The sequence below is a fragment of the Accipiter gentilis genome, chromosome 37, assembly GCF_929443795.1.
Source record: "Accipiter gentilis chromosome 37, bAccGen1.1, whole genome shotgun sequence".
Classification (NCBI taxonomy): domain Eukaryota; kingdom Metazoa; phylum Chordata; class Aves; order Accipitriformes; family Accipitridae; genus Astur; species Astur gentilis.
The window spans coordinates 439843-455801 of NC_064916.1; the positions used below are offsets into that span (position 1 = coordinate 439843).

General features: G+C 61.3%; 1 protein-coding gene across 40 annotated transcripts; it reads right to left on the bottom strand.

Moving 5' to 3' along the window:
- Positions 1-5987: 5987 nt before the first annotated feature.
- LOC126035117 (kallikrein-8-like) lies at positions 5988-13868 on the bottom strand. 40 transcript variants are annotated; one of them, XM_049793163.1, is made up of 12 exons: positions 13158-13868; positions 12405-12550; positions 12314-12340; positions 11682-12041; positions 11403-11499; positions 11130-11317; positions 10512-10785; positions 9972-10335; positions 8974-9033; positions 7666-7813; positions 7087-7340; positions 6685-6790 (listed from the first exon to the last, which is right to left on the bottom strand). In XM_049793163.1, exons 2-11 carry the CDS (start codon positions 12531-12533, stop codon positions 7089-7091), a joined length of 1899 nt encoding a protein of 632 aa, XP_049649120.1. In that variant the 5' UTR covers positions 12534-12550; positions 13158-13868; the 3' UTR covers positions 6685-6790; positions 7087-7088. The 40 variants fall into 40 exon arrangements, 39 of the variants coding, with proteins under 39 accessions (XP_049649156.1, XP_049649120.1, XP_049649119.1 ...); XM_049793162.1 differs by having other exon boundaries at positions 12980-13868; XM_049793170.1 differs by lacking the exon at positions 12405-12550 and adding an exon at positions 12640-12712 and having other exon boundaries at positions 12314-12404; positions 12980-13868.
- Between the last annotated feature and the right edge of the window lie 2091 nt (positions 13869-15959).

Sequence of the window (15959 nt, forward strand, 5' to 3'; positions counted from 1 at the left end):
CCTTTGGCCTAGCTGTCCATCCATCTGTCCATCCCTCCATCCATCCCTCCATCCATCTGTCCATCTAGCTGTCCATCCATCCGTCCATCCCTCCATCTATCTCTCCATCTAGTTGTCCATCCATCCGTCCATCCCTCCATCTATCTCTCCATCTAGTTGTCCATCCATCCGTCCATCCCTCCATCTATCTCTCCATCTAGTTGTCCATCCATCCGTCCATCCCTCCATCTATCTCTCCATCTAGTTGTCCATCCATCCGTCCATCCCTCCATCTATCTCTCCATCTAGCTGTCCATCCATCCGTCCATCCCTCCATCTATCTCTCCATCTAGTTGTCCATCCATCCGTCCATCCCTCCATCTATCTCTCCATCTAGTTGTCCATCCATCCGTCCATCTCTCCATCTATCTCTCCATCTAGTTGTCCATCCATCCGTCCATCCCTCCATCTATCTCTCCATCTAGTTGTCCATCCATCCGTCCATCCCTCCATCTATCTCTCCATCTAGTTGTCCATCCATCCGTCCATCCCTCCATCTATCTCTCCATCTAGCTGTCCATCCATCCGTCCATCCAACCATCTACCTCTCCATCTAGTTGTCCATCTTTCCGTCCACCTGTCCATCCACCCACCTCCTCCACACAACCAGCCGGGTAGACATCACGTTCCGCGCACACGCGTGCTCACACGCTTCTCCCACGCCTGCGCGGGGACAGGCGTGCTCCCAACCCACCATGTCACCTCCGAGGAGGGGACCCTCGTGGCTCCAGGGTGGGGGACGCGGCCCCTGAAGCTCCTCGGGGACCTTCCTTTGAGTAGGTAGTTACTCCGATGAGTAACGCCGCGGATGTGGGTGAACGATGGGCGAGGTCCCGTCCCGCTGCCAACCCGGCTGAGCCCTACGAGTCGCTTCTGGTGAGTCAAGGGGACGTCGGGGATGGGGGTGTCACTCATCCGTGTGTGTCCCCCCAAAGCCGGACACTGGCCCCAACCCTGGAGATGCGTCACCTCCTCTTCCTCGCTCCCCCAGCCCCAAGAACACGGAGGATCTCCGAGGTTGGAAGCGCCCGGAGAGGGTGACCCAACTACAATCAATGTCACCCACCAGCTCCAAGGCCACCTGGGGCATCTCCACCCCAGAGGTGGTGACACCAGTCGAGGACCCCGGCGTCTCCCGGCCCTTCCCGGGGCGGATTTCACTTGCGTGTGCCGGGATGTGAGCCAAGCTCTGGGCGGGTGGGCCGAAATTTTCGCTGAGCTCAGCGGCGCTCGTCAGCCCCCACCCCGGCACCTCTTTCCGGAAGGTTCAAAACATCTTCGCCGATGGTTCTTCTCGTCTTGGAGAGCCGTGCTTGAGGTCCGGCACGTCCTGCAGCGGGAAGGTCTCGGAAGGATTTTTGGACACCGATGGGTCCTCTAAAGCCACCCTAGCCTGGCCAACCTCCACTTTGGTGGAACCAGAGCCGCCACGTGGGTGCAGGAGCTCCAGGGGTGGCTTTGAAGGCACCTCCGTGCCTCTTCAATGGCCCCTTCGGCAGGGCAGGGAGAGGAGACGAGGCTGGGAGCAGCTCAAGGCAATTAACAGCCTGACGAGCAATTAAGGGCGGAGAAGCCCAGGAGCTGAGTCCTGATGAAAGGAAAGGCCGGGTTGGGATGAATCACGGTTTGGAGCTGCTGATCTCGCTCTCTGCTGGTGGCAAGAGGAAGCCTGGGGCTGGGTTTGGTCCTAAACCTGGAGGTAAAGCTGGAGCTCCTGGAAGAGCGGCTATCCCAGGAGATCCATGGAGATCTGGTCTGTGGAGATCCTCACCGAAGAGGCTGTGGCCTTGGGAAGCCCATCTGTGGCGGCCTGGCCCATGGCGGTCTCATCTACCAGGATGCCACCCGGTGGAGATCCCAACCCATGGAGGTCTGGTCTATGGAGAGCTAATCCACCAGTCTCCTGTTCCCGGTGATCTTCTCCCATGGAAAGATGGTCCACAAAGATCCCATCCACCAGGATCCTGTCCACCAGGAGGTCTGGTCCACTAAGATCCCATCCGTGGAGATTTAGGCCATGGAAATCCCATCCATGGAGGCCTGGTCCATGTTGATCTCAGCTACGGGGATCCCACCTGGGGAGATCTTGTCCGTGGAGTGGTCAGCTGCGGAGATCATCTGTGGATGTCCCATCCATGGGGATCCCTTCTACAGAGTACCTGGGCCACGGTGATCCCGGTGGAGAGATGTGGTGGGCAGAGATGTCATCCGCTGGGATCCTGTCCATGGAGATGCCGCCCATGAAGGGGGACGATATGGTGATCCCGGAGGACGTGGAGGTCAAATCCACAGGGCTTCAAACCACAGGGATCCCATCCTTGGGGATGCCGCCTGTGGGGATCCACCCTACAGACACCAACAGCCGTGGAGATCCAGTCCACTGAGATCCCACCCATGGGGATCTGCTCTGTAGACATCCTCGGCCGTGAAGGTCCACCAAGATCCCATCCGTGGGGATCCCATCCATGGGGATCTGCTCTGTAGACATCCTCGGCCGTGAAGGTCCACCAAGATCCCATCCGTGGGGATCCCATCCATGGGGATCTGCTCTGTAGACATCCTCGGCCGTGAAGGTCCACCAAGATCCCATCCGTGGGGATCCCATCCATGGGGACATGAGGGGACTGGGGGACTTTGCGAGGGGACACGGGGTCCCCCAAGAGGAACGGAGATCCTGGGTGGGGACAGGGGACACGTGAGGGAAGAGGAGAGCTCGTGGTCTTGGGGGGGGTGACATGGGGTGTCCAAGGGGACGTGAAGGGACGCAGGGGGCACGTGAGGGGACAGGGAGCTCATGAGGGGACATGGGGACACGTTGAGGGGACACGGGGGACCGTGAAGGGACATTGGGGGGGGCATAGGGGGACGTGGAGGGGGGGGGACATGAGGGGACGTGGGGCACACGAGGTGACACGGAGAAACACGAGGGGATGTGGGGACACAAGGGGGGACACGGGGGGGGCACAAGTCGAGACATGGGGGGGGGACACCCGTGGGGAAGCACGTGAGGGGCCCCAGAGCCCCATGGAGAAGGCGGGGGGGGGGGGGGGGGGGTGGGTGATGACGTTAGCACAGCGCTGGGGGCTGGGGCCGGGTCCGACCAGTTCTCCCAGTTCCTCAGCTCCCATCTGCAGCGGCGTAATTAGTGCCAATTACCTAATTAGCCGGTGCCAGCCTGGGCCTGCCACCCACTGTTCAGGGCCACCCAGGACCTCCTGACCCCCCCCCCCCCCCCCCCCCCCCACCAGTTTACAGGGGCAGGGAGGGGACGTGCCACCCTCCATCCCCTCCCAGATGTCCTCACCACCCTGGGACCACCATGTCGAGGGTGGTCCCCCCGGTGTGGGGGTGGGGGTGTGTGTGTGTGTGACACAAGTGGTGGCATTGCCCTGGGTGACACGGTCGGTGGCCCCGGTTGACACGCGGAGTGGCAGCGCCGTGGGTGGCAGCGCCCTGGGTGACCCCAGTTGGGTGGCATCGCCCTGGGTGACACAGGGGACACGGGTGTGATGGTGACGGGTGCCAGTTTCTCGCGGGCGGTGGCAGCGGCCACGCTCCGCATGGACCCAGAGACGTCCTCGTCCACCCATGGTTGCCAGTTGGCGTCCCCTTCCCCGTCGGTGGCTCATCTTCAGGCTCCGTGGTGGTCCTTTTGGCTCGATTAAGGGACGGTTCAACTTCACCTCCACGGACACGGTGACTTGCCGGACCCCACGGACCCGGCTGTGTCACCTACACCTCCGTGAACATTTTGACCTACTCCCAAGGGCTGCAGTGACCAGATCTCCACAGCCTTGTTGCGTAGACCCCAACAACGTGGTGACCAACCCTCCATAGGCACAGGGGGTAGACCTCAGTAGACCTCCAGAGACATGTTAGGTAGAGCCCAATGGATGCCTTGACTGTGCCTTCATAAACATGTTGATAGATCCCAGTGGACACGTTGACCAGACCTCCGTGAATGCGTTGACCAGACCTCCATGGATGCGTTGACCAGACCTCCGTGGACATGTTGACCAGACCTCCGTGGACACGTTGACCAGACCTCCGTGGACACGTTGACCAGACCTCCGTCGACACATTGACCAGACCTCCGTGGACATGTTGACCAGACCTCTGTGGACACGTTGACCAGACCTCCGTGGACACGTTGACCAGACCTCTGTGGACACGTTGACCAGACCTCCGTGGACACGTTGACCAGACCTCTGTGGACACACTGACCAGATCTCTATGGACACATTGACCACACCTCCATGAACACACTGACCACATCTCCATGAACACACTGACCACATCTCCATGAACATACTGACCACATCTCCATGAACACGTTGACCAGCCCTCCATGGATGAAGGACGAGCTGGTGTTGCCTACGCTGAAGCCCAGCATGGCAGGCCACCACATGGCCACCAACGTGGGACCCTCCAACTCCAACCTCCTTCGTGGAATGCTGAAAGGTGGTTGAACCTTCCGGCAAAACCCTGAACGAGAGCTGGAAGCCACCGGTGGCCACCGTCGGCCCCAGCAATGCCGGGCAATACCTCCGTGGGGATTTGGACCCGGACCAAAGCCTCTTTCCCCACCGCGGCGCCCAGACGAGGCCCACACCCTCCAACGCGACAAACCTCGGCCACGTGGGGGAAGAGGGAGGGTGACAACTTGCGCAAGGTGACCGGCGTCGCTCCCTGCCCCGCTGAGCCACGGGGGAACGACACGTGATGGTGTGACCTTGCCAAATCTCCTCTTGCACCGGGGAAGTCGTCGAGATGCGTCCGCTGCCCACCAACACCCCCTCCCCCAACCGCCGCTTTCTCCATCCCACCTCACCACCAAGAAGGGACCGTGATGACCCCACGGAGGGGAAAAATGGTGGCCTCAGCTCCACGGGGAACGAGTAAATTTGGCCTCCAGCAGGTGATTTCTTCCCGCTCGCCAGCCAGCGGGGCCTTGGGTGGATGCTCCTCCTCGGGGAGGCGAAACGGTCCTGAGCCGCTGCCAGGGTTACCCCAGGTGGGGAAATTTGGCCCCTTCTGCTCCCGCTGAGTCATGGGGAAATTTCTCCCCTCTGGGGATGGGAAGTCCTCCCCTGGTCACGTATCGGCCCATGAAGATGGGGCTGGGATGAAGGGCACCGAGAAGGAGGGTCTGGCTCCAGGGTATCTCAAGGGCTTGTTGCTCTTTGCGGGGGGGACACCAAGCTGGATTTTTGTCCCCCCATGGCGGCGCAAAGAGTCCTGGGTGACCCCAAAATGGCCAATGGGTCTGCCCCACGGTGGTACCAATGGGTCTGCCCCACGGCGGGGTCAACGGGTCTACCTACAGTAGGGTCAAGAGGTCTAACTCACGGTGGGGCCATCAGATCTGCCCCACGGTGGGGTCAAGAGGTCTAACTCATGGTGGGGCCATCAGATCTGCCCCACGGTGGGGTCAACAGGTCTAACTGATGGTGGTCTGCCCCACGGTGGAGTCACCAGGTCTACCTGTAGTAAGGCCAACAGGTCTACCCCATGGTGGGGCCATCAGATCTGCCCCACGGTGGGGTCAAGAGGTCTAACTCATGGTGGGGCCATCAGATCTGCCCCATGGTGGGGTCAAGAGGTCTAACTCATGGTGGGTCCATCAGATCTGCCCCACGGTGGGGTCAACAGGTCTAACTGATGGTGGTCTGCCCCACGGTGGAGTCACCAGGTCTACCTGTAGTAAGGCCAACAGGTCTACCCCATGGTGGGGCCATCAGATCTGCCCCATGGTGGGGTCACCAGGTCTACCTGTAGTAGGGTCAACAGGTCTACCCCATGGTGGACTCAACGGGTCAACACCATGACGGGGCCAACAGGTCTCCCCCAAAGACGGTGAGCCGGGTCTTCTCCTGCCCCTACGAGATCTGGGGCAACTCAGGGCACCTTGACCTGCCAGACCTGTGCTCCACCCGTTGAAGACATGGTGAAAAGCCACGTCAAAAAAACTTTATTCGTCGACATCTCAACAGGGCTCCGTGGTCAACCCCTGTCCGCCCCCTCCCCAGGGCACGTACCCCAGCGCTCGGACCGGCCGGCTCAGGGGGACCTTCATCAGGGAGGAGGAGGAGGAGAAGGAGGAGGAGCTGTGGAGTCCATCCCACGGCCGTTGGGGCTGTGGGATGGATTTGGGGCTGGGGGCTTAGTTCCTTCTCATGGTGTCCTGGAGCCACCAAGTGTATTTGCAGAGGTTGACGTAGACGCCGGGTTTCTTGGGGTCCCCGCAGATGCCCGGGCCCCAAGAAACGATACCCTGGAGTCGCCCATCACACATGAGGGGTCCCCCGGAGTCACCCTGACGAGGCAAGAGCGGGGGACGTGCGGGGGTCAGGGATTCACGGCCCACCCCAAAGAATCACCCCAAATTTGGGGTCGTTTTGGGGCTGGCCTGGCATCTCCACCAACAAAAAATCCCACCAAGGAGATTCTCTCCTCTCCCCCGCGCTGAACGACACCGTCTCACCTCCCACCCCCGGTTACCCAAATCCCCTCTAGGTGCTGCCGGCTGCACCGAATTGTGCCCGTTCTCAGCCCAAATACCTTCCCTCGTGGGACCTCATCCAAACGGCCGCCCCCCCCCCCCCCAAACCCACCTGACAGGAGTCAGCCCGACTGCGGGATTCGCCCGCGCACACCATGTTGGCCGTGATGGAGTCGGAGTAGATGCGCCGGCACTGCTCTTCCGAGACGATGGTGACCTTGGTGCAGTGGAGATCCTCAGGGAAGGTGACTGTGGGTGATGGAGGGCACGAGGTCACCTTGGGAGGGGTCGGAGCAAGCGACCCAGCTTGGACAACCTTGTCTTCTTTGCCCTGGAGCTCATTTCCCCTATTTTACTTGTTGGTACGGAGCGGGAGCTCCAAGGCTTCCTGAGAAGGTCACCCAACCTGGGTTCCCTCAGGGGTTGAGGTTGCCCAAGGGTTAGAGTAGGACCAACGGGACTGGAAGGGATGACTTTTGGGGACAACCCGGCCACCCGGCTCCCTGGGGTGGGATGTCTGGGTCCCCAGATGAGCGGCTTCGTACCTTCAGGGCTGGTGGTGGATCCCCAGCCTGAGATCTGGCAGGTCTCGCCGGGCACGGGGCAGCGGGAGGCCAGCGGCAGTGGTTTCACCTGCTTGTTGACGTGGACGGGCAGGAGGAACTTGATGAGCATCAAGTCGCCGTCCTTGGTGGTCTCGTTGTAACGCGGGTACTTGAAGACTTTGGCCGAGTACCGCCACTGCTCGGTGCCACCCGGGTCCTTGTGGGTCTGGCCCCCCAGCCGCACGCCGATGAAGCTGATGGAGCCAAAGGGGCATCGGGGTTGGTGGCGGTGGGGTCCGTGTTGGACACAGGGAGCCACGGGGACCCACCACCAAGCCGAGAATCGGAGCCATGGTAAGGGCAGAAGAAGCAAAAGCAGAAAAGGGCAGAGTTAAGGTTATGGCTTCCCTCTCCAAAAAAAAACCCAACAAACCCCAAACCGGCAGAGTTTAGGTTCCACGCGAGCAGAAAAGGGGCAGAGCGAAGCTCTGCTGAGATGCCATCAACCTTCCCACTTGGTTGACCTCAAACCCATCGACACCAAACCCGCCGGGCACCGTCGCGCCCGTGACCTCCTACCCCGGGACGTGGCAGTGGGCGGCCGTCAGCACCCAATTCTTCTCCACCAACGTCCCGCCGCAGATGAACTTCTCGCCTTTGAAGAGGGCGGCCTGCCAGGGCAGGTCGCAGGAGGTCCCCTCGATCACCCACAGGACGTTCCTCGAGGCTGTGGGGACAAAGGGACGTGACACGGGTGGGTCTGGGACCCTCTCTGATGTCGCCCATCCCAGTGGACGTGGGACACGGGTAGGCTGGGACCCTCCTGGTGTGACATGGTCGCCCCATCCCAGTGTCCCCTCAAGAGGTCGGACATGTTTGGGAGAGACCAGGAGGTCGATGGGGTGGACCTGGAGGTCAATGGGATGGACCTGGGGTCAACTGGGAGAGACGTGGGGGTCTTTGGGGTCTGGGACCCTCTCTGACGTCACCCATGCCAGTGGACGTGGGACACGGGTTGACTGGGACCCTCCTGGTGTGACACGGTCTCCCTGTCCCCGTGTCCCCCCGTCAAGAGGTTGGACCAGTTTGGGAGAGACCAGGAGGTCAATGGGGTGGACCTGGGGTCAACTGGGAGAGACGTGGGGGTCTCGTAGGTGAACGAGGGGCCCAAGGGGTGGGCATGGGGTGGGGCACCCATGCCAGATACAGAAGGTTGGATGCGGGGGAGCACCCAAGGTGGATGTGGGGACACCCATGACAGACAAGGACCCCCAGGGTGGACTCGGTGGTCCCACGGGTAGACGTGGTAGCCCTGGGGTGGACACGGGGGTCCCGCAGATGGACGGGGGATGTCCCATAGGTGGGATGAGGGACACCCAAGGTAGACGTGGGGGTCCCATGGGGCTTCCAAAGTGGACATGGGGGTCCCATGGGGCATCAAAGGTGGGTGTGGGGGTCCCATGGGTGGTTGTGGGGCATCTAAGGTGGGCATTGGGGTCCCACGGGGCTTCCAAGATGGGGATGGGTGTCCTGTGGGGCACCCAAAGTAGGCGTGGGGGTCCCGTGGGTGGCCGTGGGGCATCCAAGGTGGATGTGGGGGTCCTATGGGTGGTTGTGGGGCATCCAAGGTGGGCGTGGGGGTCCCATGGGTGGCCGTGGGGCAACCAAGGTGGACGTGGGGGTCCCGTGGGGCATCCAAGGTGGGCGTGGGGGTCCCGTGGGTGGCCGTGGGGCAACCAAGGTGGGCGTGGGGGTCCCGTGGGTGGGCATGGGACCTCTGGGGTGAACATGGGACTCTCCTGAGCAGACACGGGGGTCCCTTGAGCGGCCACGGGGGTCCCACTGGTGGCCGTGGGGGTCCCACGGGGGTCCCAGGACGTGTCCTACCTGTGGCTCCCAGCGCCAGGAGCATCACGACCACGACCTTCATGCCGGGGGGGCCGGGAGCTGCGGGGAGATGGGGGGGGGGGGGTGAGTCCGGTCGTGGGTGGGGGTCGTGGGGGGGGTCGTGGGGGGAGAGGGACCTTTAGGGACCCGGGGGGTCGGGAGGGAAAAGAGGAGAGAGAAGGGAAAAAGGGGAAAAAGGGGGGGAAAGGGGAAAAAGGGGGGGGAAGGGGAAAAAGGGGGGAAACAGGGTGGAAACAGGAGGAAAGGGGTGGCAAGGGGGGGAAAAAAGGGGGGAAGAGGGGGGAAGGGGAGGAAAGGGGGGGAAGGGGGAAAGGAGGAGGGAGAAAAGGGGGAAAAAGGGGGGGAAAGGGGGAAAAGGGGGAAAAGGGGGGAAAAGAGAGGGAAAAGAGGGGGAAAAGAGGGGGAAAAGAGGGAGAAAAGAGGGAAAAAAGAGGGAGAAAAGAGGGAGAAAAGAGGGAGAAAAGAGGGAGAAAAGAGGGAGAAAAGAGGGAGAAAAGAGGGAGAAAAGAGGGAGAAAAGAGGGAGAAAAGAGGGAGAAAAGGTGGAAAAAGGGGGAATAAAGAAGGAAAAAGAGGGAAAAAGAGGGAAAAAGGGGGGAAAAGGGGGGAAAAGGGGGGAAAAGGGGGGGAAAAGGGGGGAAAAGGGGGGAAAAGGGGGGGAAAACAGGATGGGAAAGAGGATGGGAAAGAGGATGGGAAAGGAGGACAGGGAAGGGGACTGGAGGACAAGAACGACCGGAGGGAGGGGAGCGGGGGAGGGACGAGGGAATCCCATGGAGCCACCCTGACCACCCCCCCCCGGGGGGGTCACCAGGGACCCCCCCCACCCCCCACCCCCCTCCCCCAGTGGATACCACCCCCCCACCCCACCCTCACCCCAACCCCAGGGGTCCATCTTCCTACCGGGGGGGGGGTTTCCGGGGGGGGGGGGGGCCACGGGAAAAAAAAAAAAAAAAAAAGAAAAAAGGGAATTTCCACCCAAAGCGGTAGAAGCGCCGCGGCCGCCGGCGCGTCTTCCTCCTGCCAACGCCGACTCCCGGGTTTTTATCCGGGGCTGGGAGGAGGAAAACGTCTTCCTCCGCCTTCTCCTCTAATCCAGCCACGGTTCCGGCATCTTCCGCCCGGCTCCGGAAAAAATCTGGTGTCGTGTCGGGTGGTTCCACTGGGGAGGTGGGGGATGAGAGGGCTGGGAGGTCACTGGGATGGTGGGATTGACCCCAAAATGTGGCTCCTCGATGGATACCAGGACCTGGAGCTGGATAAAGATGGGTGGGAGGACACCAGGGATGCATCTCCAGTGGGTTCGACCCCCAAAACGTGGCTCCTTGGGGGATACCAGGACCTGGAGCTGGGATGGAGATGGGTGGGAGGACACCAGGACGCATCTCCAGTGGGTTCGACCCCAAAACGTGGCTCCTTGGTGGATACCAGGACCTGGAGTTGGATGAAGATAGTTGGGAGGACACCAGGATGCATCTCCAGTGGGTTCGACCCCAAAACGTGGCTCCTCACCAGGACCTGGAGCTGGATAAAGATGGGTGGGAGGACACCAGGACGCATCTCCAGTGGGTTCGACCCCAAAACGTGGCTCCTTGGGGGATACCAGGACCTGGAGCTGGATGGAGATGGGTGGGAGGACACCAGGACGCATCTCCAGTGGGTTCGACCCCAAAACGTGGCTCCTTGGGGGATACCAGGACCTGGAGCTGGATGGAGATGGGTGGGAGGACACCAGGGATGCATCTCCAGTGGGTTCGACCCCAAAACGTGGCTCCCTGGGGGATACCAGGACCTGGAGTTGGATGAAGATAGTTGGGAGGACACCAGGATGCATCTCCAGTGGGTTCGACCCCAAAACGTGGCTCCTCACCAGGACCAGGAGCTGGATAAAGATGGGTGGGAGGACACCAGGACGCATCTCCAGTGGGTTCGACCCCAAAACGTGGCTCCTTGGGGGATACCAGGACCTGGAGCTGGATGGAGATGGGTGGGAGGACACCAGGACGCATCTCCAGTGGGTTCGACCCCAAAACGTGGCTCCTTGGTGGATACCAGGACCTGGAGTTGGATGAAGATAGTTGGGAGGACACCAGGATGCATCTCCAGTGGGTTCGACCCCAAAACGTGGCTCCTCACCAGGACCTGGAGCTGGATAAAGATGGGTGGGAGGACACCAGGACGCATCTCCAGTGGGTTCGACCCCAAAACGTGGCTCCTTGGGGGATACCAGGACCTGGAGCTGGATGGAGATGGGTGGGAGGACACCAGGACGCATCTCCAGTGGGTTCGACCCCAAAACGTGGCTCCTTGGGGGATACCAGGACCTGGAGCTGGATGGAGATGGGTGGGAGGACACCAGGACGCATCTCCAGTGGGTTTGACCCCAAAACGTGGCTCCTTGGGGGATACCAGGACCTGGAGCTGGATAAAGATGGGTGGGAGGACACCAGGACGCATCTCCAGTGGGTTCGACCCCAAAACGTGGCTCCTTGGTGGATATCAGAACCTGGAGCTGGATAAAGATGGGTGGGAGGACACCAGGACGCATCTCCAGTGGGTTCGACCCCAAAACGTGGCTCCTTGGGGGATACCAGAACCTGGAGCTGGATCAGGATGGGTGGGAGGACACCAGGATGCATCTCCAGTGGGTTCGACCCCAAAACGTGGCTCCTTGGGGGATACCAGGACCTGGAGCTGGATGGAGATGGGTGGGAGGACACCAGGACGCATCTCCAGTGGGTTCGACCCCAAAACGTGGCTCCTTGATGGGTGCAAGACCTGGGGTCGCGTGAGGACAGTAGAGAGGAGATCGGGACGCAGCTCTGATGGGATCCACCCCGAAACGTGGATCCTCATTGGACACAGGACATGGGTCGGATGGGGATAGTCGAGAAGGCACCAGGACACATCTCGGATGGGGTCGGACCCAAAATGGGGCTCCTCCCTGGCTGTAAGACCTGGGATTGGACGAGGATGATTGAGGTGGCACCAGGACGTGTCTTTGATGGGGTTGGACTCCAAACCATAGCTCCATGAGGGATGCAGGACCTAGGGATGGAGAAGGTGGTCAAGAGGCCACCAGGAAGTGTCTCCAGTAGGAGTCAAGCCTAAAACGTGGCTTCTCGTTGGGGGCGGGACCAGGGTTGGCCGAGACGTGCCGGGATGTGTCTTCGGTGAGGGTCAACCTTGAACCGTGGCTCCTTGCTGGACGCAGGGTTGGCCAAGATGTGCCAGGACACATCTTTGGTGAGGGTCAACCTTGATGAGGGTCAACCTTGAACCGTGGCTCCTTACTGGATGCGGGGTTGGCCAAGACATGCCGGGACGTGTCTTCGGTGAGGGTCCACCTTGAACCGTGGCTCCTCATTGGATGCCGACACGTGCCGGGAAGCGTCTTTGGTGAGGGTCAACCTTGAACCGTGGCTCCTTACTGGATGCAGGGTTGGCCGAGATGTGCCGGGACGTGTCTTCGATGGGGGTCAACCTTGAACCGTGGCTCCTTCCTGGATGCAGGGTTGGCCGAGACGTGCCGGGACGCATCTTCGGTGAGGGTCAACCTTGAACCGTGGCTCCTTCCTGGATGCAGGGTTGGCCGAGTTGTGCCAGGACACATCTTTGGTGAGGGTCAACCTTGATGAGGGTCAACCTTGAACCGTGGCTCCTTCCTGGATGCAGGGTTGGCCAAGACGTGCTGGGACGCATCTTCGGTGAGGGTCAACCTTGAACCGTGGCTCCTTCCTGGATGCAGGGTTGGCCAAGACGTGCCGGGACACGTCTTTGATGAGGGTCAACCTTGATGAGGGTCAACCTTGATGAGGGTCAACCTTGAACCGTGGCTCCTTCCTGGATGCAGGGTTGGCCGAGACGTGCCGGGACGCATCTTCGGTGAGGGTCAACCTTGAACTGTGGCTCCTTCCTGGATGCAGGGTTGGCCGAGACGTGCCGGGACACGTCTTTGATGAGGGTCAACCTTGATGAGGGTCAACCTTGAACCGTGGCTCCTTCCTGGATGCAGGGTTGGCCGAGACGTGCCGGGACGCATCTTCGGTGAGGGTCAACCTTGAACCGTGGCTCCTTCCTGGATGCAGGGTTGGCCAAGACGTGCCGGGACACGTCTTTGATGAGGGTCAACCTTGATGAGGGTCAACCTTGATGAGGGTCAACCTTGAACCGTGGCTCCTCGCTGGATGCAGGACGCGGGGTTGGCCGAGGACAGTCGAGAATCACCGAGCCGCGGCTTATCCTTCCCCTTGCCCGTTTTTTCGGCGTTTCCTCCTGGTTGACTCTCACCCTTTCTCCTTCTCTCCATCCTTGCCTTCGTCCCTGGCCACCTCCAGCTCCTCTGGACAAACCCCGTGACCATCCCCGGCCCCTCGCCGATCCCGAGGGCGGGACGGTGACCCCGTGCCGGTCATGGTGGCCGATCCCATTTCTCTCTGGGTCCCTCCAGAAGGAGAGGAGATGAGCTCACCGCCTTCTCCTCTTCCTCCCCAGGGGCCTCCCAGTTCCTCCCAGTCCAACCCCAGAAGACCCTGTGGAACCTCCCAGGTCGGTACCTCGGGGGCAGGGAGCCGCTGCTCCAGCGGGTCCTTCCAGTTCTCGGGAAATCCCAGTTGAAGCCAAGCCCGTCACTGGGTTGGACTGGGTTGGGTTGGGTTGGGCTGACTCAGCCCCCCTCCTGGATCGTCTCGACTTGCCCTGGGCCCATCGTTACCCAATCAGCTCCGGGTTCATTAAGAGGCCTCTTAACGAGCTCAGGTGTTAATTGAGCTCCAGGCGACTCGTCAAGGTCGTAATTACGCGGCCGTAATTAACCCCGGGCTGTCCCAGCTTGCACCGAGCTCCCATGATGCTTTGCGTCGGGAAGACTTGGGTGGGGGCGGGGAGGGGAGCCTGGCTCGAGATTAATTGGGGGGGGGGGGGGCTCAGTATTTACTGGAGGGACTCAAACTGGTCCCAGTTCCCCCCGGCGCGGCTTGTCCAGTTGGAACGCAGTTCCCAGTTCCTCCCATTTGTCCCAGTGCCCCCAGTTGCCCGCACTGTCCTCCACGTCCCCGTCCCCCCCCCCAGATTCTCCCAGTTGCCCCCAGTTACCCCCAGGATGCCCCACAACCCACCGTTCCCACTTCCTCCCCTTTACCCCGATGCTCCCAGTTGCCCCCAGTTCCTCCCAGTGACCCCCCCCCGCCCATCCCAGCACTCCTCCCCGTTGCACCCAGTGCTCCCAGTATGCCCCACATGCCCCCGTTCCCAGTCCCTCTCATTTGCCCCGTTGCCCCCAGTTACCCCCACTGCCCTCAATGTCCCCCACACCCCAGTGCTCCCAGTTGCCCCCAGTGCTCCCAGTTGCCCCCAGTGCTCCCAGTTCCCCCCCTGCCCTTCCCTATACCCCAGTGCTCCCAGTTCTCCCCAGCTCCCCCCAGTGACGGATGTGGGTCCCTGCCCCACCTCGTTGGGGTGGTGCCCCCCCCCCCCAGGGAGAAAGGGGGTGGAATTTTCTATAGGTGCTACCCCCCTATAGATATGTGGGGCAGGAGGTATATGGGGGCCCTGGGGGGGTATTTAGGGGCCTGGGGGGGGCTATAGGGGATCCCAGGGGTATTTAGGGGCTCTTGGGGGGGCTATAGGGGATCCCAGGGGGTATTTAGGAGTTGGGGGGGGGCTATAGGGGCTATTTAGGGGCTCGGGGGGGGGCTATAGGGGATCCCAGGGGGTATTTAGGGGCTTTGGGGGGGCTATAGGGGATCCCAGGGGGCATTTAGAACCTCGTGGGGGGGGCTATAGGGGATCCCAGGGGGTACTTAGGAGTTGGGGGGGGGCTATAGGAGCTATTTAGGGGCTCGGGGGGGGCTATAGGGGATCCCAGGGGGTATTTAGGGGCTTTGGGGGGGCTATAGGGGATCCCAGGGGTATTTAGGGGCTTTGGGGGGGCTATAGCGGATCCCAAGGGACATTTAGAAACTCGTGGGGGGGGCTATAGGGTGTATTTAGGGGCTTGGGGGGGCCATAGGGGATCCCAGGGGGTATTTAGGGGCCTGTGGGGGGGTATTCAGGGGGCTGTGGGGGGGCTATAGGGGGTATTTAGGGGCTCAGGGGGGCTATAGGGGATCCCAGGGGTATTTAGGGGCCTGGAGGGGGCTATAGGGGGTATTTAGGGTCTGGGGAGGGGGGGCTATAGGCGATCCCAGGGCTATTTAGGAGTTGGTGGGGGGGCTATAGGGGGTATTTAGGGGCTGGGGGGGGCTATAGGGGATCCCCAGGGGCATTTAGGGCCTGGGGGAGGGGGGGGCTGTAGAGGGTATTTAAGGGCTTGGGAGGGCTATAGGGAATCCCAAGGGGTATTTAGGGGCTCGGGGGGGGGCTATAGGGGATCCCAGGGTGTGTTTAGGGGTTGGGGGGGCCATAGGGGCTATTTAGGGGCTCAGGGGGGGTATAGGGGATACCAGGGGCTATTTAGGGGCCTGTGGGGGGGTATGTAGGGGCTCGGGGCGAGCTATAGGGGATCCCAGGGAGTATTTAGGGGCTTGAGGGGGGGGGCTACATGAGGTATTTAGGGTCTCGGGGGGGGGGGGGGCTATAGGGGGTATTCAGGGCTTCGGGGGGGGGCCTATAGGGAACCCCAGGGGGTATTTAGGGGCTCTGGGGGGCTATAGGGGGTCCCCATAGGTATTTAGAGGCACCACCGGACTCTATAGGGACCCCCGAGAGCTATAGGGACCCCCCCAGCACTACAGACACCCCCAGACCTTATAGGGGCTTTTCCCAGGGGCCCAACAGATCTTTGGGTGCTATAGGGTCGCCCCCCCCCTCCAGATACCATAAGGACCCCCCCCCCCCCCCAGATACCATAGGGACCCTCCCAGGCCCTACAGGGACCCCCCAGGAGCAATATGGACCCCCCCCAGGATATAGAATGTTGCCCCCCCCCCCTACAGCTCCCCTATATCCTATAGGGTGTCCCCCCCC

What these genes read in the sequence shown, in the direction of transcription:
- LOC126035117 (XM_049793163.1), bottom strand. Translation starts at nt 12,533, where the DNA reads ATGCGTCCCGGCACGTCTCGGCCAACCCTGCATCCAGGAAGGAGCCAC. An exon ending in TTATCCAGCTCCAGGTCCTG is followed by an intron (nt 10,786 to 11,129) that starts GTGAGGAGCCAC and finishes ATCCAACTCCAG; the next exon opens with GTCCTGGTATCCCCCAGGGA. An exon ending in CCATCTTTATCCAGCTCCAG is followed by an intron (nt 10,336 to 10,511) that starts GTCCTGGTGAGG and finishes TCCCAGCTCCAG; the next exon opens with GTCCTGGTATCCCCCAAGGA.